This window comes from Scaptodrosophila lebanonensis, unplaced genomic scaffold (genome assembly GCF_003285725.1).
Source record: "Scaptodrosophila lebanonensis strain 11010-0011.00,11010-0021.00 unplaced genomic scaffold, SlebRS2 tig00000024-arrow-pilon, whole genome shotgun sequence".
Classification (NCBI taxonomy): Eukaryota; Metazoa; Arthropoda; class Insecta; order Diptera; family Drosophilidae; genus Scaptodrosophila; species Scaptodrosophila lebanonensis.
Genome location: NW_022060538.1, coordinates 21,720,217 through 21,743,293, shown reverse-complemented (window position 1 = coordinate 21,743,293; position 23,077 = coordinate 21,720,217). Strand labels below are relative to the sequence as shown.

The 23,077-nt window shown below is 41.7% G+C and overlaps 2 protein-coding genes across 2 annotated transcripts; one reads left to right on the top strand and one right to left on the bottom strand.

Moving 5' to 3' along the window:
• The first annotated feature begins 6,496 nt into the window (after window positions 1-6,496).
• Window positions 6,497-17,008, top strand: LOC115620777 (scavenger receptor class B member 1). The gene is made up of 7 exons (XM_030514186.1): window positions 6,497-6,973; window positions 14,659-14,750; window positions 14,829-15,341; window positions 15,415-15,575; window positions 15,636-15,916; window positions 16,115-16,233; window positions 16,299-17,008. Exons 1-7 carry the CDS (start codon window positions 6,937-6,939, stop codon window positions 16,725-16,727), a joined length of 1,632 nt encoding a protein of 543 aa, XP_030370046.1. The 5' UTR covers window positions 6,497-6,936; the 3' UTR covers window positions 16,728-17,008.
• Window positions 17,009-17,010: 2 nt separating this feature from the next.
• Window positions 17,011-18,869, bottom strand: LOC115621013 (transmembrane protease serine 3). The gene is made up of 3 exons (XM_030514533.1): window positions 18,773-18,869; window positions 17,994-18,180; window positions 17,011-17,938 (listed from the first exon to the last, which is right to left on the bottom strand). The coding sequence occupies exons 1-3, from the start codon at window positions 18,867-18,869 to the stop codon at window positions 17,014-17,016; spliced, it is 1,209 nt and encodes a 402-aa protein (XP_030370393.1). The 3' UTR covers window positions 17,011-17,013.
• Between the last annotated feature and the right edge of the window lie 4,208 nt (window positions 18,870-23,077).

Sequence of the window (23,077 nt, the reverse complement as noted above, 5' to 3'; positions counted from 1 at the left end):
GTCTGTAATTTGGCGATGCACGCAAGGGGGATCCCTTAAGAACGACTGTTGACAATTTGCATATGCACTTCCTATACTTACTTGTAAATATTCGCCAAGTAGTCGATAAGCACGTGTTGGAAAACGCATCGCGTGTCCAGCTAAATTTACATATGTAGGTTTATATACAAGTATATATGGCTCGAAATTGTTGGGCCGCAGTATAGAATGGGCATTGTTTTCACAGTTTGAGAACAAAAACAAATTAGTCAGGAAGCGAGCACTTAACACGCACTATGGATCGAAACAAATGTCAACCGGATTAGCAGTTGTAACTACATTCATGGAAAACGCTGACTACATGTTTATTGTTTACTTATCTTATTTTATTTTATGCGTATGCACAAAGTCAACTAAACGGCTGTCAACATCACATTTTCATTAAAAAGTGATGACGTGTAGTTCCTGGCGGAAATCTTAGACACTTAGACACACAATCTTAGTAACAGAAAGAAAACAAACCGATAGATCTTCAATCAGCCTCACTTAGACTAGCCCGTCTCTCAACATAGAATAGTTTCTAGTGAATGCTTTATGACCAATACATCTTCAATCAACATCCCTTAATACTTAATGCAATCATTAATTTTTAAAATAAACCCCCGAAATGATGCGATTGATAGTAAAATATATTTTAAAAGATTTCATTTACCTTTATTTAAAGATAAAATATATTTTAAAAGATTTCATTTACCTTTATTTAAAGATAAAATATATTTTACAAGATTTTATTTGTGTTTATTTCAAAATATTTTGATTAATTTAGGAAGAATTGTTGATTTTTAGAGACTTTTTCCCTCCTTTGCTAGAAATTGTTGACGACATGACAAGACGAATCCAAATAGCCAAGTGTCCATGTCAGTCTCACTGCTTCAAGGGGAGTAGTGATCATCCCACAAATTTAGAGCTAGCGCGTAGAAACTTTGCAATGAGGCTCCTTTTTGACGGACACAGAAAATATATCGAGGCCGACCCTGGTCAGATCACCAGAGCACACAATATACTAGTTTTAATACATAATTTTTGTATCAAAAAATTGTCCATAGTTGTTGCTAAATTCATGAATGGTGACCATATATACTCGTATAAAATAAACCGAAAATGTGCTCTGATGAAAGGTATTGAACAGTAGGGCATATAAGTCGCGGCCCATAACCATGTAGATATAAAGAATTTTTTTTTAAGACACAGAGAGGTGAGAGATGAGAGCTGCCAAAAAGTCTTATTGATAATTGACTTAAAATATGTTTGCGGATGGATACTTCCCTCGTTTTTCTATTGAAGAAGTAAGCAAGTCTATACTTACAGGATGAAACTAACGTCCCATTATCTCTAATCGGCTCTTTTTCTTTTGCATGATTGAAACTGGCTCGTAGTTTAAATATTATTTTGGTAGAGTCTTTAGCTTTTTTAAGATCTAGGTTCTGACCCTTAAGTTGAGCCAAATAGCAAGCACTGGCCTAATAAGTATTTGTATTGTATTCCTGTTGAGCTCTGTTTCAAACGTAAATCATTATTTCGGGAGGTCACGATTCTCAATTAGTCTTAAATGGACTCACATTCTGAGTTTGAAAGCTACAGCCTTAACTTTATTGTGCTTGGAACGTTTCTCGTTATTATTAACAAAACACTCCAAGACTTGTAACTTGCAATTATCTTATTGACTTTCTCGGATATGTTTATTAGCTTATAGTTTATTCGCACCGATTATTGATCGTAGATGCCTTTGTTGTTTTAACAGTTGTACGTATCTGTGAAATCGCCTGATCCCTTTGAAGTTTATTTCTTCTACATAAACGTCACTTGTGCTAACAGGCGTTGCATTTTCGCAACTAGTTAACACTTTTTGCAACTCAAATAGTTGCTTGCTTTTGTTTCATCCAACAGATCGTAGCCTATGTCTTCATAACAAAATACAAATATAAAATATAATAATAAAATAAAAATAATTAGCAGCCCAACAATGTCCAGATTCACAATCAAAGCTGCTGTTCAACTTGCTCGTAGTTTAGTTTGCTCAAATAATGTGATATTAATTATATGCTTCTGTTTATTTTGGTAAATATTTACAATATTTTGTCGCTATAAGCTGTAGGTATGGAGAAAAGGAGTACTTTTCCAGTACTTTTCGCATCTACGAACAAAGCCGGGGTTAAAGTTGATGTTTATAATGTTTTGCAAACGTCAACACTTGTGTATAACACGAGTATGTGCACAGAATGATTTGGCAAATTTGAATAAGTATCTAGATATGTGTATCTGTTTACGTCTATTAAGGGGCGAAAGAGCTAAGCGTTTTATACTGCAAGTATATTTATATCGTGATAGCGACCTGGCACCTGCATACATGTTTGTCCCAAAGTCTGATATATTCAGTACTTTGCGGGCTTCCCCTCAGCAATAAGTCTTATTAGAATCGAAACACTTCTGCATGCTTAAACTATTTCACAATTTATTCCTTAGTTAGCGTTCGATTTGGTTATAGTCCGCTTTTATCGATGATTTGGATTACTTCACTCATAAAGAGTAAACAAATTTGGATACCTATCCAACTACATTTGAACGTATTTGGAGAACAAGTTACATTAACATCTGTGCCCTTCAAATACTATTCAAGCCAATATATATTATCGATTCTTCAAAGCAAAAATATAAGCTCAAACTGGTATAAGACAATAAATACTCATAATACTAATATTTATAGTTTTAATCAACACAAAGCCCAACCTATTAGACTTGAGCACAGAAATCTTAAAGGTATTACGATCCAGCAACAACAGCTCTCAAAACATATACTCGTATATACTATAAGTACGTCATTTATATTAATTATCTTTAAAATGTTGATGCATACACGCCATATATTCGTACGTATAAGAAAAGATGGCCTTAACTATGGGGCCAGTTTTTTCAACTTCTAAAAAGGATAGTATTACTTTTATGTATAAATTTTTAGATTATTAATGATTATGACAGCTCTCTGTCTCAAGTTTAGAACCGCTCTTCCAAGCAAAACAATAATATGAAATTTGTTTTTCTCGACAAACAAAAATCCCCTGTCATAGCTACGAGTATATATACTTGTATAATCTTTACAAAAAGGCACTTAGCCATATAGCCATATCGTCTGTTCATTTGAATACATTTTTCCCCGAAAATGTCGTAAATACAAAATTGATCATAAATACAGCTTTTGTAGCTGTGGTGGGAAACTTCCTAGTTGTACTTGTAGACGGCTTTGCAGTTAAAAATAAGAAGCAACATTTATGACAAAAATGTCCCTTTGGGTTTACCCAACAATACGCAAGTAGCGGCTTGTCGTTGGAAAGTAAACAGGTCCGAAGAACAACATTCAAAAACTTGCTCTGATTTGGATCTAGGAAAATTTCCATACCAATTGAGCTGACACTACCGCGCTATGGTTTTCATGTACGAGTATTTGAAGTAAAGGCCCCAATCCAATTCTATAGCATTGCCAGTTGATTTAGTTGCAACGACTATTATGATGAATTGGTAAGGATAGTTATATACCTAATTATGTATTTACACGGTAGATTGGTTCCAGAAAAAGTCGTTTAAAATAAAAACCGTGTATCCATATACAACATTTTTAATTATCAAACATTTTTAAATCAAAACCGTGTAAAAACAGAATTAGCTGTATTACCTTAAAGCTTAGACAAGGACTGAGCAGAAAGCAATCTTCGAAGCTGAGTCTAGACAAAAACGCCTAACCAGCTCGCTTTTTTCTATCCTGAAACCGAAGAGTAAAAGTCTTTACTAAAATGATGTGTCTAGTAGATAGAAGAAGCTATTGCCATGCCCGTCTTCTAGGTACATATAGATGCATCTCAAAAAAGGCCGGATTTTTAAAAACATTCCCTTCCGGACAATAGTCCTTATCGACGTCCGCTTCGTCTTATCTCTCGTCCAGCTATTGAGGAACGTAAAATAGTCTACGCTGTTGTATTTCTACACAGACTTAAAATTGGTGAATTTATTTCGCATTACCTTTTGAATAGAATCAGTAGCTATGGAATGGTAAACAACAGCGTTATATTCAAAATATTTCTTTTATTTTTATTGTTTGGCCGGCTCGAGGTCAGAGTAAGAAAAACCAATTTATTTAATTTTCTTTTCTTTTTCCGATATATTTCGGTTACGCCACGGTAACCGTCTTCAGGGCAATTATTTAAGCAAGTCTGCTCTGTTTGACTTGGAGTTACTAACAGAGCAGACAGAGCAGACTTGCTTAAATAATTGCCCTGAAGACGGTTACCGTGGCGTAACCGAAATATATCGGAAAAAGAAAAGAAAATTAAATAAATTGGTTTTTCTTACTCTGACCTCGAGCCGGCCAAACAATAAAAATAACTATGAGGAAGGTCACCAAAATACTCAACAATATTTCTTTTAGATAAATTAAAGAAATATGTTTTATCTTATTATTTCAAAACTAAACGAAGCTGTTAATTTATTATTGATATATTTATAAAGCTAAAATGCAATCACAAATAGCAACCAACTAAATATATCATACTTGTAGTAGATATCGAATTAAGACCTTCAGCTTTAGGTTTTTTAATTTCTTGCCAGCGATATTTAAGATAGAGCGAAAATATGTTGACAATTTTTACTATGGGAAGAGTTATATTTTCAAATAGAGATGGTTTCCATAAGGTATATACGATTTTTTGGACTGTATGCAGTCTCGCCTGAATGATAGAGTTTCTGAATTTCTAACGTTTAACGTAAAAAGAAAATGTCCTTACAGCAAAGAGCTTTCAGTTTATGGAACGTCCTTGGTGGAAAGTCGAAGCAAAAGCTCCGCGCACATTTCTACGTCGCAAAACTTTCCCGAAGTGCTTAAAGCACCAAATAATAACCGCACCAGCTGCAAAAATAACAAATCTAAAATGGCCTATAATTATGGTGCGTGCTGCCATAAACAACATGACAATCGCCAGTTAGTCCGAGCCGAATATTTAGAGCCATTTGCGCGTGCTGCTTTTTAACGCCCAACACAGTCCAATGCTAAGAGTTTGAAAACAGAACAGAGACAATGGCCGCAAAAAGTGACTCCCAAAATAGCGACTTGGTGGCCATTATAATTAAGTGCGGCAACAAAAGCACAAAAGCACATTGCTTAAGCAAATAAAACACATAACACATAGGTTTCTGGCATAGACGGGTAGAATCTGCAGCATCACGGATCGGCTGGGGTCGGATTGGACCGAAGCACGTCGGTTTTCGTCTAATGGGCGCGCGTGCGTCAGTGACCTGAACCCTGGCCCAGCCGAGCAGACGGGCGTACTTAGCAACTTGTTAGCAATCTAGCAGTAATGACTATCTATCCAGGCAGCTAATGTTCAGTCATAAATGTTGGCAAAAAAAAACAAGTAGTTATGCCGAGCACTTTCTTGTCTGGAGCATTGGACACGTGACATATATTGCGAGGCCCCCGGTTCATAGATCATTATCCGCATTGCTGCCTAATAGTTGCAAGTCAATTGTGGTGTGCGTCAAGAAATACAAGTAGATTCTAATTGCGACCACCTCATGCATTTATTCAAAAGCGTCGCGGTTCGTGTGCGTGTTTAGCGCAAATTAGCCAGCTTTGTTAGGGATTAAATAGAGTCATTTGTGCTATTAAAACGAAACAACAACAGCAGTCGCAGCGAATTGGCAGCGATCTCTAACTGCTCTGCTATAAACAAAGCAACTGTAGCGAAAACCAACTACAGATTACAGCAACAACAATGTGGCAAGTGGCGAACTCTAGTAACCCCCAGTCGGAGAGTAAATTATTCTAAGCAGCCCTACACACACACAAGCACACACACATACACATTTGCTCCAATCTGAGTCGCAGGGGCCTTAACGACCGAACCAACACTAACGTCCAGCCGAACACTTAAACAAAAAACAAAATGATAGCCAAGTAAGTACACACACTTAGTGCTGTTGCTGTTGCTCTTGTTGTTGTTGTTGTTGCACTATTAGTTGTTGTTGTAGTTGTGATCACTAGTGACACCCAACGACCGCCGCCGTCGCCGCCAACACCACACACCACACACCACACAGCGCCAGCGACAGCGACTGGCGACCAGCGGCTTGAAAGTGGACCGGTTCATGAAAAGATTTTTCGCGCTTTACTGCGAGATGCTCGGTGCTGTGTGCTCGATGCTCGGTGCTCGGTGCTCAGTGCTCGATGCTCGATCTTAGCTCGGTATGTGTCTCAGTCAGAGCCGAGCCGAGCTGGCTGGCCCAAGAGTCCATATAAAGGTTCCCACTGTAGCCGATCTGTGCGCATTAAGTTGTCAAATTTCGTGAGAATAGGAAGTGCGTGTCAGTCAATTCAAAAAAGTCACAACAACTTCAACTCAAGTGCAAAAAAATAAGTAATTTGAAAACAGAATCAAACCGCTAAATGCTAAATAATCGAATATACTTGTAGTAATCCAGTAAATCGTCAATTCAATAAACTTTTTCAAATAAACCCACATTAAAGCAGTGAGAAATAAACATAGACACAGATATTTGTGCATTATCAATGTAATATAAAAAAGACTCGCATATAACTACATATTAGGAACATATGCATATCTATGTACTATAATATATTTGTATTGGAATCAAATCGCATCAAATTAGTTTCAAGTGTGGCCATGCAAAGTGGCCTGAAACGTCGTCGCACGGCTTAATCGTTTAATTCGCTCGCGGGGCTGTCCGGCTGTCCCATAAACACATACAAAACAAATCAATTGAAAATTGCTGCGATAAGTAATTGATTTTCGTGATAAATCGCATTGGGCGATATCGGTTAATTAGTCTCTGTGCGACTGCTTTTCGAAATAGGCCGAAGGGATACCCACACACCTAAAGCAGAGCCCCAAAATGAAACTCTTTGCCAATCAAAATCAGCGCAATGCAAGTGAGTAGCAAAATAAACAAACAAACTAACTAACCAACAAACCAACTAAATCTGCCACCAAAAATGACCGAAATGTGCTCTTAATTAAGCCCACGTATTTGGTTGGGCAAGCAGTGGCTGGCTTTTAGCTTTTGGCCAATATGCATGCCAAAATCGCGCCAAAGTCTTAAGAGAGCCGCCCATGCAGCCAGCAGCTACCAACTACTGGCAACAACAAACAGGCAACAAGCAACTGGCTGGCAGGCTGGCTGGCTGGCTTGCGGCAGCATCGTAAAAAGTTTAACGCTCGCTTTCGGCAGCTCACAAAATTATGGCTGGCCGTTAAGAAATTTTAAATATACTTATAAAATGTACAAGTCGCAGCTTTAAAGTATCGTAAATGTCCATTTAATGCATGCCATCACGCCATTCAGTAAATATCCGAACACTCAAAAAATTAAGCAACCAAATTGAGCAAAGCTTTTGTTATTCGCTGCTGCTCGGTTGAATAATTTGCGAAGGGGCGGGCTAGAATTTGAATTTCAATTTGAAATCACCGCCCATTCCCTACTTCTAGAAAATTGTCAATGGCTTGCCAAACGTTACGTTAAGTGAGTAATAAATAAAAAAATAAAAAACAACAAATATGAACAGTGAATGCTTCATAAGACGAAACATCTCAGCTGTTTCCAACAAGAATTTCCTAATTAATTAACACATAGAACTATTTTGATTTGAACTCAATTAGGGTTCATAACCATAATGATTGATCATCGTTTGAGTGGGCGTTAATATATTCCATATTGCTCAGTGTTTTCAAATTTGCAACTCAGGCTTTTGCTTTGACACTTTATTTATGTGAAATTGTAAAATAACATGCGATAAATAGAAAAAGCACGTCCTCACGTATCTTATGAAAAACAGAATAGCAGCTCCTTTCTTTTTCACCGAAAGCTCTCATACAAATATTTTATGAATTTTAAATTTAAATTTTAAATAATAAAAAAGAAGTCCTGTGAAGATAAAATAAAGCTTCAACATACATTTTAGATTCCAACAATTAATAAATTTTTGATCTGTTCTGAACATAAATGCAATTCTTGCTAAATTAAATGAAATGAATTGAAGAAATCTTGATCAAATTTCGAGCTTACGAGATCTGTATAGCTCCCCATCGATCGGTGCAGAAATCGCTTTTAGCACTAAGTACATATTTTATTTAAAAGTTTTCCATTGTGCCTCGCCACATATAAACTGCAGTTTTGTCAAAGTCGCTGAACTATATCTTATAGTTGTCATAGCAAGTGCATTTAAGTTGCAGTTCTGTGGTGGAAGAAAAGGCTGGCTACAGAGTATTCAAGAGTCAGCTTGACACAACTTTAGTCAAAATTCTTTTTATTAGGAGATATACTAAAAATGCTTTTAGTTACTTAACATAAGCAATGCTTTCTTTGCACGTCCCTCTCCAGTGTTTTAAAGGCAATGACTATTACAATAATATGATTAAGCCTATTATAGCATATAGTATGTCAAGAGAGATCAGACCTTTGATTTAGCAAACACACAATACTTATTTACTTCAAAACAGAATGCATTTCAATGCAAATTGACGCCTAAAGTGGGGAAATGGGCATGAACATAAAATGCTATTTATAGGGATAGTGAACTAAAATTAGAATAGAGGCTTTTCAACAACAGAAACAGTACGAGTATCAGTTAAATCAAGATTGAAACCTGTCTTTCAAGTACAAGCAATTTCGAGTCTATAACGTTTGAAGAATATTTCAATTGGTTTTGGAAATCAAAGGTAAACAACTAATGCCTGGGCAAGCATTTTGCTTAGTTGTTCTGACAATCTTGCACACATATGAATACGTTATATACACATATAGTATACTTGTATGTACAACTATGAATGTCGGGTACAGGGATACAAAGACAACAAACCGATAAATATGTAGCTTAACAAAATGGCATATCAGTAAATACATTTTGATCTATAAATAAACAATGTTGAGAATGTTTACAAACAGATTTACATATGTAATGCGATTCACATTATAAAAGCTCAAATTAGAGGGCCACTTCTACATACAAGTTGAAGAAGTACTGTGTGTGTAGATGGGTCCATGCATGTATCTGTGGAAATCAGTTAGTAATTACTAATACTCACACACACACACACACACACACATGGATACAGACGTGCATGTATGCTTCGATACAGCAAGATATCTTGTCAGATCGATTCGGCAAAGTCATTGAATATAAACGAATTCCAAAGTCTTAGTCTCAATACGTGTCTGTATTAACGGACCTCAATGTAAATGTAATTTATCGTGCATAAATTTGAGTTGAAATTAGCGCGGTTATGACTAGAGTATCACGTACACCGTCTTACCATGAAGCCCGCCGAGTCGGCTGATCTCGATTTCGATCAGTTCGTGGCATCTGAGGGCAAACGAAGTATGTACGCGTATCCGAGATTGAAGGCAACCTGTGAGGAGCTAACCACATTGGCCTAAAAGATCGATAAGCCAGATGAGTGGGCCAAGGCGCCAAATTAATAGAAAGAAAAAGAAGTATTTCAAGGAGTTCATTATACTGAGCAGATATTTTGATTACTAATGCCAGGTATGGCTCAGAAGAGCAAGTGAGAAAAGCAACTTGCTGCCTAATGGATAATTCTACTAGTAAGTGTGTAGTACAATATTAGATAAAGTATTTCAAGGAGTTCATTATACTGAGCAGATACATATGTCGCTTACTAATGCCAGGTATGGCTCAAAAAAACAAGTGAGAAAAGGCCTACTTCGATGGTTTTTCAATATAACCAATACATCCACATATTAATTTAATTTAATTTAATTAATTAATTAAGACAGTAGTTGTACATTTGTTTTATTTAAACAATTAATTTAATTTAAGCAACATTAGTTGACAATTTATAGGCTACAAGGCGCAACATTTTTATCAGGTTTTTATTGTAGTATTTGCAATTATTTTTAAACATTCTAATATTTCAAAAATAGTTATTTTTATTCATTTTTCCGTCTTAAGGTTTTTTGTATGTTAGCTCCTCTTGAATTATATTTAGAAAACTGAATTTCAATCTTGGCTTACTCCGTACTTTCAAAATGTTTCAGATTCTTATTTTTGTTTAATGCTATGATTTTGAAATTACTAATGCAGGAAAGTAGAATTATGTATTTATTGCTATTTGGTGTCCTATGCAGGTCTGTTCTAATGATTTTTCATTTATTTCCTAACTTCATTAATCACCTGCTTGGCAACAATAAGAGACCACAGAAAGGGGAAGTAGGGAATAAATACATATAATATTAAGTGACACTTTCATTATTTCATTATTATTCAGTTTAAGTTTCTGACAATCAAACTAAAGCTTGCAAGGGGTTAAGTTGAAGAGAGATTAGGTTTACAGGGAAAAGCTTTAATTGCAGAAATCGAAACAAAACACAACTTGGTGACAAGGAAATGTCCTCAAATAATGACGAGCAGATAAAAAATTAGTTATTTTTAGGGGCTTTCATTGCTGATTGGAGACCAAACTGTTCCGGTGAACTGGCTTTGTTGAACTGCCCTTTAATAGCATCATAAATGGCTGGCGGACTGATAAGTAGCAGTTCCATTCCAACTCACATTGTAATTGTCTATAATTTATTGTACTCCATTGGGGAAGCAAACACATGCAAATGAGTGGCGATAACAACCACTTACTATATGCGGTATGGAATACCAGGAAGAGCAGTGAATGGTACATCCCATAATGGTGCCTGCCAACAGTATTCGTATAGAAAGTGACAGCCCGGTTCTTAGAATCGCAGCTCCACTCTATGAGTAATACGTGGAGTAGGGCAGGCAAATACTTATGAAGGCAAATATGTAGGTTATGTACAAACACTTTCGCTATAGTTTACAGAATACACGAGTGTGTGTGTGAGCGTGTTTCCCGATCGGGCAACACACCTGTTGGCAATTTCTTAAACTAGAGCTGAGAATTGTAAATCGTTAACAATGCGAAGCAGAGTAGAATGAACTGAACGTATTGGCGCGCCTGTTCAGCGGCTCAGCAAACAATGCAAATACAAAGCAATTATAATGCGATAGATAGCCAACAAAAGGCAGGCTATCAGTTTCAAAGCCAACAGCCGATCTGAGCCGATTCGAGCTGAGCTGAGATGTAACTGAGCGGAGCTGTAAACTTGGCTCGCTATTTACTTTTCCTTATTGGCAGGCGTCTAATTGTTAGCGAGACTTTGACTGCGACTATTTAAGGGTTCTGGGTTTTGGTGATGATTAAAAGCAAACAACAACAATGTGAGATTAATCATTAGCAAAACACTGGCGGACAAGCAAACAAACATGACGACAAAACGTCGAAACAAGCTCCAGTGCCGCACGCTACAAACGTTATATCTTGTAGATACAAAACCGCTTGACGCGTATCTGACTGGCTGGCTAGCTGGCTGGCTGTCTGACTGGCTGTCTGGCTGGCCGTCTGACTGCCTGGCTGGCTGGCTGGCTGTGGCGTGTATTTGCTTAATTTATTGTCGTTTGACGGAAGTCACATACACAGATACTCGCACATTTTGAAGGTGTTTAAACAGATCGCGGTGAGAAACAAAACAATTCATTCTTGACTTCAGTGGGTCAGCAGTGCGGCTGTTGGGCCTCGCTAAGCTCGTCTTGCCGCTGTCCCCTGTCCGCTGGCTGCTGCCAGCTGCCAACTCGAAAATTGCGTTTGCATCTTTAACACATTTTCAGGTTTTTATGCGCTCGCACCGCCAATTGCAGCGAACTTGAACTTCAGACACACAAGCCACAAGCCACAATCACAATCTCTACACACTATATATTTACATAGGTGTATTGTGTGTATAAAGTGTATTCAAGTAGCTGTCAATTACTGACTGAGACATAGAGATACATATATTTGTACATGAGTGCAGACTCGGCTCGAACGCACGCACGCACGCATGCGCAGCAGCGGCGCATTGTGGCCAATGCTGGGCCGTTCAGTTGTCGGAAACAAGTTCAGCATCTCGGCTCTTCACTGACTCACTCATTCACGGCGACAAGTGAGGGCAACAAGATGTAGACAAGACAAGCGCCGCTCATTCAGTGGTTCACTGGGCTGGCCAACAGCCAACAGCTGGCTAGCTGGCGAGTTGGCCAGTTTGGCAATGCAATTGCATAATGCTCCATTCCACGATTCGGCGGTATATGCCAGATTCGTTGCAGCAGAATAATTTGAGAGCTTTGTGTGTAGCGCTTAATTTATTGGCGCCGTCACCAGCGACGGTCGCAACTGTGACTGACTAGGCCGTTTTGGACAAGTTGTGGCTAATGGGTGTTCGTATCTTTGCCGCTGTCAGACTCAAGGCAAGGATACTTTTTGTTGTTGTGCTTATCAAAGAAATGTTTCTGTTATTTATGAATGATGTTTTTCTGCTTCTTCTTCTTCTTTTTCTTCTTTTCGCTGTTGTTGTTATTGTTGCTATTCATCGCTGAGTTTGTCGCATTTTGTTTTGATTGTGAAATCTTGAACTTATTTGCGCCAAAGCCGGAGACAGAATTGTTAATGAGTTTATGCTGTTGCCGCAGTGCGTTATGCGTTATGGCTTATTGGCTTAGGGGCTTGTGCTGGTTCAATGATCTGCTGAATGGGGCTCTACCCAAATCCCATGCAAGCAAGCAGCACTTGTTTGCTGCTCTATTGTCAAAGTTCCAGCTTAGCCCTGACCATTGAAAATCGGTTAAACATATAGAGTTCATAGAGTACGAATAATAGTAATTTAAAGCTATTTGAATGGGGAAAGTGGATTTTAGTTGACAAATTTGATTTAGTTTTGCGATCAGAGTGCGAAATTCGGTAGCGCCTTAAGCCCCATTTCAATGATACAATTAATAAGGAAATAAAACGAGTTCGAGCAGAATTAAGTGTGAAATAACTAGTTTTTATCAGACTCATTAATTGGTATGTAAACGGGGTCTTTATTTTAATTGCAGCGATTTTGTGTAATGCCGTACAACCGTACTTATAGTAGTCCATTAGTATTTTGCCGCAAAACAGATTAACTGATCGAATCACTCTGCGTAACAAGTTCAATTCCGATTCCCATTCCATTCTATTAGGGTGAGCAATAACTAAGTATTAACCTACCTCCCCAGTCCTACATGTTTATTGGTTTGCTTTTAAATTGCAACTAATGTTAACTGATGGAATTGTACCTAGCGACTTAATGGCTGGTGATCGCAATCGATCAATAAATACGAGTACGCTAGGATGCCGTCTTTCTGGCCCATGCCTGAACTATTGGCGACTATTGGCAATTATCGGGGCATTTACCTTACACGCAAACATGAGCCCCTTCATTAATATATGCAGTGATATTTTTGCTAATTTCATGATTTATTTATGTCAACAGAATCTTGTCAACTCAAGACTTAGCAGGAATTTCACTTAAAAGCTAATGAATAGAGTTAACAATAGCTTGGCATGTAACTAAAAGCTGTGCCTATTTTCAAATAATGCGCTGAACGTCACTGCATCGACAACAATGTTAAGCATTTGAGTGTGTTTTCCCTGTGAACAAAGGGTCACCAAATGTTGGAAACAAAAGGAAATGCTCACTCCCATATAGAAACAAATGATATAGAATTTATCTCCCCCACTCAAAAGACTGCAATTATTCAGATTTGCAATAAACTTTTTTAGAGAGAAATGAAAGAAATTGAATACTTTATTGAAGAATCCATGGAGCGATGGAAGTGGAGACATCATAAGTGCTTCCTTAAATACATATTACATTGTAATCTGCTAGCTATGGAAATTTTGCTCTTCCGACGTCGTTATCAATAACACAAACTGCTTAAACTTTTATGTGTTTATTAATATTTCTAATAGCACGTTGATCTGCTTTATGCGAGATTAGACTAACTTCCTAGGAAATGAAACATTGCGTCTAATTTTTATGGTCGTAGAAGCTGCGATCGTATCTTTATAGTACAAGTTTATGCTCTCGGCACTTGGCAATTACATCAGTACATCATATAGTATCCATATATACATATACTATGCGAGTACACTCGAAAGAAAATCTCAAAAGATGCTACCAAAATATCATTACGAAGCATGTACTCATGAACTTGAACCTCTGAGCAAGGCAAGGTCTGACGTGACGAATTTATATTGTACATACATGTATTTTTTTTTTTTTTTGGCCTATCTGCTATTCCCAGGAATCGTAAAATGTTTCGCATACTGGCAGCTGTTGTTGTTGTTGCTGATCATTTTTCGGGTATCATAAAATCGAAGAACGTTTATTGAACTCGTTAGTGGTTGGCTTGTCGGCGTTTTGCTTACACACTTGTCAGTTGTCAGCTTCCTACTGCTCCTGCCATTGAGGTAGGTCGCAGATCTTGCCAACCGAAATGCCGGCTGAGAATGCCGACAAATTGCCGAAAACACAGAAAAACAATAAAGACGCGAAGGTCAATAGCATGAGAGGAAGGAAGGCAGGCGGTCGGCAGGCAACTGCACGCGATACGTAAACTGTCAGCTTTTTTGCAAACTTGTTGAACTTCAACTGTGTGTGCAACATTCGCAATAACTTATATACATATAGTATAGTATATACGTTTTTAATTACATAACTCACCTCGTGCTCCAATTTATTTCGCAGAGCTGCTGCGACGCGCCGCTCTGGGCATGACGCTGCTCTTCTTTGGCGCACTCATACTGCTGACAGATCCTTTGAAGCGCATTGTTGATTGGGTAAGTGGCATGACCTGAGCGGGTACTGGACCTGAGTTGCTATCATTGCCGATATGTATTGCTGTTTTTTTCTCGCAGCAATTGACCCTGAGTCCCAACACCATCCTCTTCACACTGTGGAAGTTCCCGCCGATCGATGTGTTTATCATGGTCTATATGTTCAACTACACGAATGTGGACGAATTCATTGCGGGCACCGATGCCAAGCTGAAAGTAGTGGAGGTCGGCCCATATGCCTACCAGGAGGTGCTGTCGAACCACAACATAACCCTGAACGAGGCCAACAACACCGTCACTTATACGCCGCGTCGCGAATACATCTTCGTGCCGGAGCGTTCGGTGGGTGACCCGAAGGTGGATCGCATACGTGCGCCCAACATTCCCTACATGGGCGTGTCCACGCAGGCGGCTCGTCTCTCCATGTTCGCAGCGCTGGGATTGAGTGCCTTGACCAAGCGTCTGAACTCGAAGCCCATGCTTGAGATGAGTGTGCACGAATATATGTGGGGCTATGAAGATCATTTGGTGCACTTGGCCTCCAAGTTTGTGCCGAGTCTCATCGATTTCCCTAGCTTTGGCATCATGGAGAAGGTAAAGTGAACGGTGGCCCATTTTCCCCTTTTTCGCTGACTGACAGACCTCTTCTCATTTGCCTTGCTTGCAGCTCTTTCGCGAGGGTAACGAAAGCAACGTGGTCAACATGAATCTGCCGGAGCGTAGGGACAGGAATGGAATCATTTTGCCCGGCTCGCCACGAGGCTACTCACTGAATAGCATCAATGGAGAGCACGGATTCAAGCAGTGGCAGTACGAAGAGGCTACCAAGTAAGTAGCACTAGTCTGTTTACATTAGCTACTCAGCTAAGCTGGTGCACATCTTTGCAGCGGCACTCAGTGTAATCGGTTCCGGGGTAGTCATGATGCGACGCTCTTTCCGCGCGACATGAACGAGAACGATACCTTTCTCATCTATCGGCGCACCTTCTGTCGTCTGCTGCCCATGAAGTTCAATCGCACTCTGAACTTCCGTGGGCTCCAAGGCCACGAGTTTGTGATGGAGCCGACAGTGTTTGATAGCGACCTGGACAATGTGAACTCCTCGTGCTTCTGCAAAAGCAACCAGTGTCTGAAGCGCGGCGTGGGCAGTGTGGCGCCCTGCTATTACAGTAAGTTGCTTGCTGAAAATGATTCTCAATGAGTAAAAGAATTTAGAGCCCATCAACATTAGTTTCCGGGGGAATGTGCCTTGGATGCTCTTCCAAATCAGCTGGGGTTCTCCATAGTTAACTTATAGGCTACTCCAGTATAGACGTGTATGTAATTAAAAGAAAGCTAACCTTGTTTAAATTTTGTGATTTTTTTAGACATGCCATTGGCCATTACTTATCCACATTTCATGCACGCCGATCCCAGTTTGTTGGAGCCTTTTGAGGGCCTAAATCCAGACAAGTCCCGCTTTACTACCACCTTCACGCTGCAGCCGGTAATTTGTTATTCATAAAAAGTGACCGGCTTGTTGATTGACCCTCTTCCTCCCTCTGCTCTTAGCAACTGGGTGTTCCACTGAACGCGCACGTACGTCTGCAGGCCAACCAGGTGGTGGGCGAGGTGAAGTTCAATCGATTGATGTCTCCGTTCGAGAACATGGTGCTGCCGCTCCTTTGGGTGGACCTTACAATTGACAATTTACCATGGCCGCTGCGCATTCTAATCCACCTGCTTTTCACGATCTGCCCCGTCTTGCAGTGGGCCATAGCGCTGGGCATGCTCGGTGGCGGGCTCTTCCAGCTAAGTACCGCACTACTGCTTTGCTTCTGGCCGCCAGCGCCGCGGAAGGTGGAGCATAAAAAAGAATTGACTGCCTCCTTGGCGCTTCCTATTCTGCCACTTCTCAAGCAACAGCAGACTGAGGCAGTAGAGCCGGAGGAGCAGCACCTACTACAAAACGGCGATTCCTATAAGCTCGGACTCGTATGAGATTCAGCGACAGTCGTCGGATGTTGCGATGTCCTTACCTCAACTCAAAAGACGGGCCACCCATCCAGGTGGTCCCACTGTGATATTAAGAGCTAAGCAGGAGCGTTGGTATAAATTACTTTTACTCACTGGAAACAACTTAGGGAACATTTTATGCTTACGTAATAGTTAACGTTAACACGGTACTTCTTAACTAGGCTAACTACATAATGTACAGCTGAGTTAATACGCTACAATTACAATCTACATATAACATAAAATAAAATACATGACATAATCAAGATCTCTAGTGTGAGGCAATGGTGTCTTCAATCCACTTCATGTAGTATGAGGTGCGTGTGTACACGTCCGGAAAGCCCTCGATGGCGCAGCCGGAGCCGAAGGAGGTGACCCCGGCCAGTATCCAGGGTCCGTCCCTACTAAGGCGGCATTGCAACGGACCGCCCGAGTCGCCCACGCACGTGCCGCCTTCGCCATTCAACTTGCCAGCGCACAGATGACCGCTGTGTATGTTGACAAAGCTACCGTAGGCATCCTTACACCGCCGATTGTGGTGCAGTGGCACATGAGTCTTGAGCAGCTGGTTGGAGAGATCGCCACTGATATTGGCCTTGCCCCAACCTGTGGCCACACAATCAATGAAGGGCAGCTCTTGTGTCTCCTCGAGATGTTTGTGCTGCTTGGGCTCACTGAGTTCCAGGTCCTGACCCGATTCCTGACCCAGCTTCATGAGCTTGTCGTTCCGCCGCCTCGAGCGCTTCACACTTCGAGCGGAGCGTTGTGCCATCGCCTGCTTCAGCCGGCTAAGAATCTTCATGTTCATCAGCTCGCGCATGCTGGGTGCGGTGACATTTCTGTAGCGCCTTCGGCTCTGTACACTGCGCAGGAAGTTGTCGATCTTTTCTGGTACATCTGCGAGCTCCAGTTGCTGGCTGAGTGCATCGTTCCCCAGCTCGCCTGAAGAGGGGGGAGCAGGCGGCTCATCCTTGAATAAAAACGGTAGACAGATGCGTCGTATGTTGGAGGTGTGGGTCAGATCTGCCGGCTTGGACAACTTCATTAGCACCACATCATGACGAAAGTTTTGGTAGCGGCGGTGCAGCACAATCTTCTCGACGGGGATGCGCTGCTCGTAGCCCGACTCAACTCCTCTATCGTGCTCACCTAACACTACTGTCCACAGCGGTGGTATGGGCAGGTTGAAGAGGTCGCTGCGAGGGTTAAAAATTAGCAACATGCGTCATTCGGACGTTCAATCCAACTCACTTGTGTACGCAGTGTGCGGCGGACAGTATCCAGTACTGATGTATAAGCACCGCACCGCACCAGTGGCCCAGGAAGCCTAGCGAGGGATGCAGGAGCTCCAGAGAGGCCTGCCAAGGAAATTGACCCTCATGGGTGGTGGCACCGGCTATGATGCGAGATGAGCGTCGCACCGACCGGCAGCCGCAATCTGCGGGAGAGTGCAAATAGAACAGTAAGTCAAAGAAAATAATTACATTATCTGACATCCTTCAATACAAATATCCTTTAATATACATTCCAAGATTCTCAAGTAGAATGTCCCTTTATAATTCTAAAAGATGGTGATTTAATACTTTGCATGATCTGGGGAAATACTTTCATTTAGCTTATAAAAAGCACTCCTCTTCTGCTTGACTTAAACAAATTGTTAGCAATCGTGCTGAGACGGGGCTTTTCTATATGTCTAGTCACATACGAGTTTAATATGAAATGTGTGCTTAATCGCTCTTCGTAAACACTTGAGCGTGCGTTGTATAGCATGTGGGAAATTACTTAAGTGACTCGTTCAACTATAGATAGATACATGCTACAAGAAGGCAAACACTTAATCAAGCATGAACAAGATTAGTTAATGTCAACAGGGAAAGAGATTGTTGCGTAATGCGATGAATGCTTACTTAATCGCCCTTACAATGCAGGGAAAACAGTCGCTTGTCGCAATACCGATTGATAGGCTGTTTGCGGATGGGATAGGTATATGACCTTGGAATCATGGGGATAGATGGGTGGATTCGACTCACCTGTCTCGAATGGCGCATCTTTGTTGGAAGTGACGGCAGCATTGTTTACTGCCAGCAGTAGACTGAACAGCAAGAGGCTTGGCTGCTGTGGCTTCATTTTCTTGCTGCACGGCGGCCAGGCTGCATCACATGGTGGACTGGGCTTGGGTTGCCTCAGCTGCCTCAGTGGCGCATCGCGCGCATGACTGACCCAGCTGGCGGATCCTGCTGTTGCTGCTGCTTTTCACTTTCACGCTTGGAGTCAAATGAGATGCCACCGTCCGGCGTCCGGCGCACTGGCAGCTGACTGGCTGGCTGGCTGACTGACTGCCTCACTGCCTGACTGAATGACTGGCTGGCTGGCTGGCTGGCTGGCTGGCTTTGACTTCTTTAATAACTGACGCTGATGGCGTAGACCTTTTTAAAGTACAACAATTTATTATATTTCCCAGCGCTGCTTCACTTTACTTTTTCTTTTTGCGAGCGCGCTCGTCTCGAGTGCACATTAATTAGCCAGTGGGCGGCGTACTCGTAGCCGTAACCGTATTCGCACCCGTGCCCGTACTAGTACCCGTGCCCCTCTCCCACAAAGTCAAAGTCAACGTCGTAATTTACGCGCATGCGCGCCGTCGCGGCCAGAAACAGAAGCGGGCGGTTATATAACAGCCTGGCCAGCTGATGCTGCTGCTGCTTCTGCTGCTGCTGCTGCTGGTGGTGGTTAGCCCGCGGGCACTTGCCAGCATTAACAATAACAATAGCGATTCCAACAATACTGGCAATAATAACTGTTGTTTGCCCTTCTTTGGCCGCCTCTGGTCAGCTTCTCTGTCGCTGACCACAACCTACTCGCAAACCTTCGTGGGTCCGACTCTGTTTGGGAGATGGCTTTCAAGTGGGCTCGGCTGCTCGGCAGCTGGGATGCTTGTTGATGTTGATGGTTGTTGTTGATGGAGACGTTAATGGTGATGCTGATGGTGATGCTGATGGTTATGGTTATGCTGTGGCTGCTGCGGTATGCGAATCGTTTGTGGCGAGCGCCAAAATGCAACTGTGCGCCGCTCAAGTTTGCCAACAAAAATGTACCGTTTCGGTTACAACGATGCCGCGACGTCGGCGCCAGCGCCAGCACCAGCGTCTCCGTCAACGGCTCAGTCAGTCTATGGCTATAGTGTTGCATGCCCCCGTGGGCAGTTACAGCAGCAGCAGCAGCAGCAGCTCCAGCGCTAACAATAACAACAAAGCAACGCCAACGAAAGTGAAAGAGCAGCGCGGGACGATGAAAGAGTGGCAGCAAAACAAAAGGGTAAGTTCGGCTGGCCACGCCACTACAAAATCATTTACACACCATTACGCCAGCGATGAGGGCCTAGATCTAGAAGAATGCGTGACATTTGATTTTGGAGTCGATGTCTGCTGCTATCTGTGCTTCTGAAAGCCTCGATCATTGCAATAAAATAATAGTATTGAGTGATGCCAATTTGTGCTGCAGTCGAACAATTAGTTTTAAACGGCTTCTGTGCTTCCAACGTTCTAGTTAGCATGCAAATGCGCTTAATCTAATCTTATTTTAGACGCGTGCAACTGGGAATATTTAGCACAGCTCACATTATTCTTATGTAAAGCGCCTGTCTCTTTGTCGTGACAGAATCAATAACACGAGTACGGATTGAGTATGAATTGAATGAGTTTTCCACGCGGAGAGCGTTACGTGCCAAGTACAAGTGCTCGAATAAATACATACATATGTATGTGTGTAGACAGTGGCATTTATTGTGGTTCACACATTTCTACACATTGTAAAAGTGACATTTGAGTAAGTGATTAGGGTAGAGGTATTTAATATATTAATTACAGCGATTACCCGTCGTGTTGTGCATTGTGCTGTCAAATGCCATTTATGCTAATGTATGTGCATAATATCGGCGTAATACTTGTACTTGTAGTGTGAATGATGGCCAGAGTGTGTGGCAGCCGGCGAGGAGTGTGCCTGCAAGTGTGAGTGCGAGTGTGAGTGCGAGTGTGAGAGCGAGTGCAAATGGGTGTGAGTGCGAGTTACTTTCGTTTTCATTACGACGTCGATGCGGCAGCAGCAGCGGCAGTAGAAGGAGCAGCAGCAGCGGCAGCTGCTGACGCCCGCTCGTTCAACTTGAATTCCGCGTTGATGCACAAACTCATAAGTCATTTTGCTTGTTGTGGCAGTTGTTGTTTTTTGTTGCAACAGCAACTCAAGCAATGGGGAAGTTGTTAATGCAACAGCAACACTTTTGATATGAATGTGTGTTGGTTTGTTTATTTGTTTGGTTGTTTGTTTGTTTGTTTGTGCAGCAGCCGATTGATCATTTAAGCCAAGTCGCTGTTGGCCTGCCAGTCAATTGGTTGTTTTTGTAGGCGTTGTTGTTGCTGTTGCTGTTGCTGGTGTTGTGTCTTCGTCTGCTGCTGCTGCTGTTATTGGTGTTGTACTTACAATTAATGGAGGCCACACTGCGTATGCGTGCTGCAGTCTGTTTGTATTTGTTAGGCGCTGACACTGACGATGACGAACGTGGATGTTGTTCGCTTGCACAATAGCAGCTTACAGATTTTGGAAAAACCTCCCAGCCCCAATTCAAGTGCCATGAACTTTCCCAGCACCACCACCAGCAGCAGCAGCAAAAAGAAACGTAATATGTACAACTATAAAATAATATCAAATTTTACGCATGCGCCTAGCGACAATCCACGGATGCTCCATGACCCGTGGAGCAACAAAAATTGGTCACAAGCCACAACAAGCACGTACATTTGGCCGGAGAAATCGAAGTTCAGAGCCGGATGAGACCTTGAATGCACAATGTGCAGTGGGCAGCAATTTCACTGCCTCTGTTATTCAATTGCAATTGCATCATAGCACTCATAGCAGCAACATCAGCAGCAGCAGCAGCAGCAGCAACAGCAGCAACATGTGGCCAACATGCAAACGACGGCGATCAGCTGGCAACGGATGCTGCAAAAGTTCGAAAAACTCGACAATTAGATAAATAGGCAGACTGGCAGACAGACAGACGGACCGACAGACAGACGGCCAGGCGGGCTGACAACTTCACTTGAGCTGCGTCACAGCTGATCGATATCAGGCAGCAACTGCAACAGCAACATCAACAGCAACAGACGCCGATGCAGATGCAGCGACGACGGCTGTATCTCAAAGATGCGCGCTTTACATTACAAACAACTCGCGCAGGCAGCGGGCGCTTTCCACGCGACTGCCAAATGAAAACGAAAGTGCTCAAGTGGTTAGCGTCATGTTGTTGCTGCTATTGTTGTTGTTGCTGCTGATGTTGCGTGCCGCGCACGTTTCCCAGCGTTGAGATGGCCATGTTTCCTGTATCTCCAAGTTTGCCGCATGTTTATGTTTGTTTTCATTCACTGTGGTTGTTGTTGTTGCTGTTGCTATTACTATTGCTGTATTGCCACTGACAGTGGCAGTGGCAGTGGCGGTGGCAGTGGCAGTGGCAATGGTGTTGCATGCCACATGCCGCATGTTGTGCCGGCCCAACGCTTGGCGGTCGTGTGCGCAAAATATTTTGCTTGGCCACAAAAATTGCGAAAAAAAAGAAGAGAGAAAGAAAAAAATTGCTTGTTGAAAAAACCATTCACATTCATTCAGTTTGTTGTAATTGCTGTTGTTGTTGTTGCTGTTGTTGTTGGCATTTTTGCCATTTGCTTTTTGCTGGGCCTTTTGTTTGCCAGTGTTTGTTTGCACTGTTCGGTCCGCCTGGTTAGGATTTGTTTATATTCGCGCGTGTTTAATTACAAGCCACTACAACAATTAGTTACAACAAATGCGATAAATTTGAATTTACCTTTTCAAATCTGAACGAAGTGGTTTTGCATTCGAATCGTGTGCGGCCCCAGTGCTCTGCAAATGGCCAGCCGGTCTGCACAGCACTCTCAGACGCTTTGCCCATATCGCCAATTCAATTCAGAGTTTAATACTAATATTTAGGTATTGATGTTGCAAGAATTGGAAACCTGCTTTGTTGCAATTGTGGATGGTTCGATTGGTGGATTGGTTAGAAGCTGCTATAAGTATGGACATATTTTCCCAGTCACAACTGCTTGGCGAATGTGTCTGGTCGTTCAGTTAGCAGGCATTAAGCTTAGGATGTCGGTTGATAAAGATTAGATGTGTCTCCCTTTGACATAAGGTCTTTTTGAAGAGCGATTGGTTCTACCAATGATGGTAATGAAGAACAGCAGGGAGGGTCTTAACCGTCCTTGTTTTGCCTATAAGTATTACTTTTGTTTAAAACAAACAGTTCCGAAAGTTGGATAAAATGGTTTTGT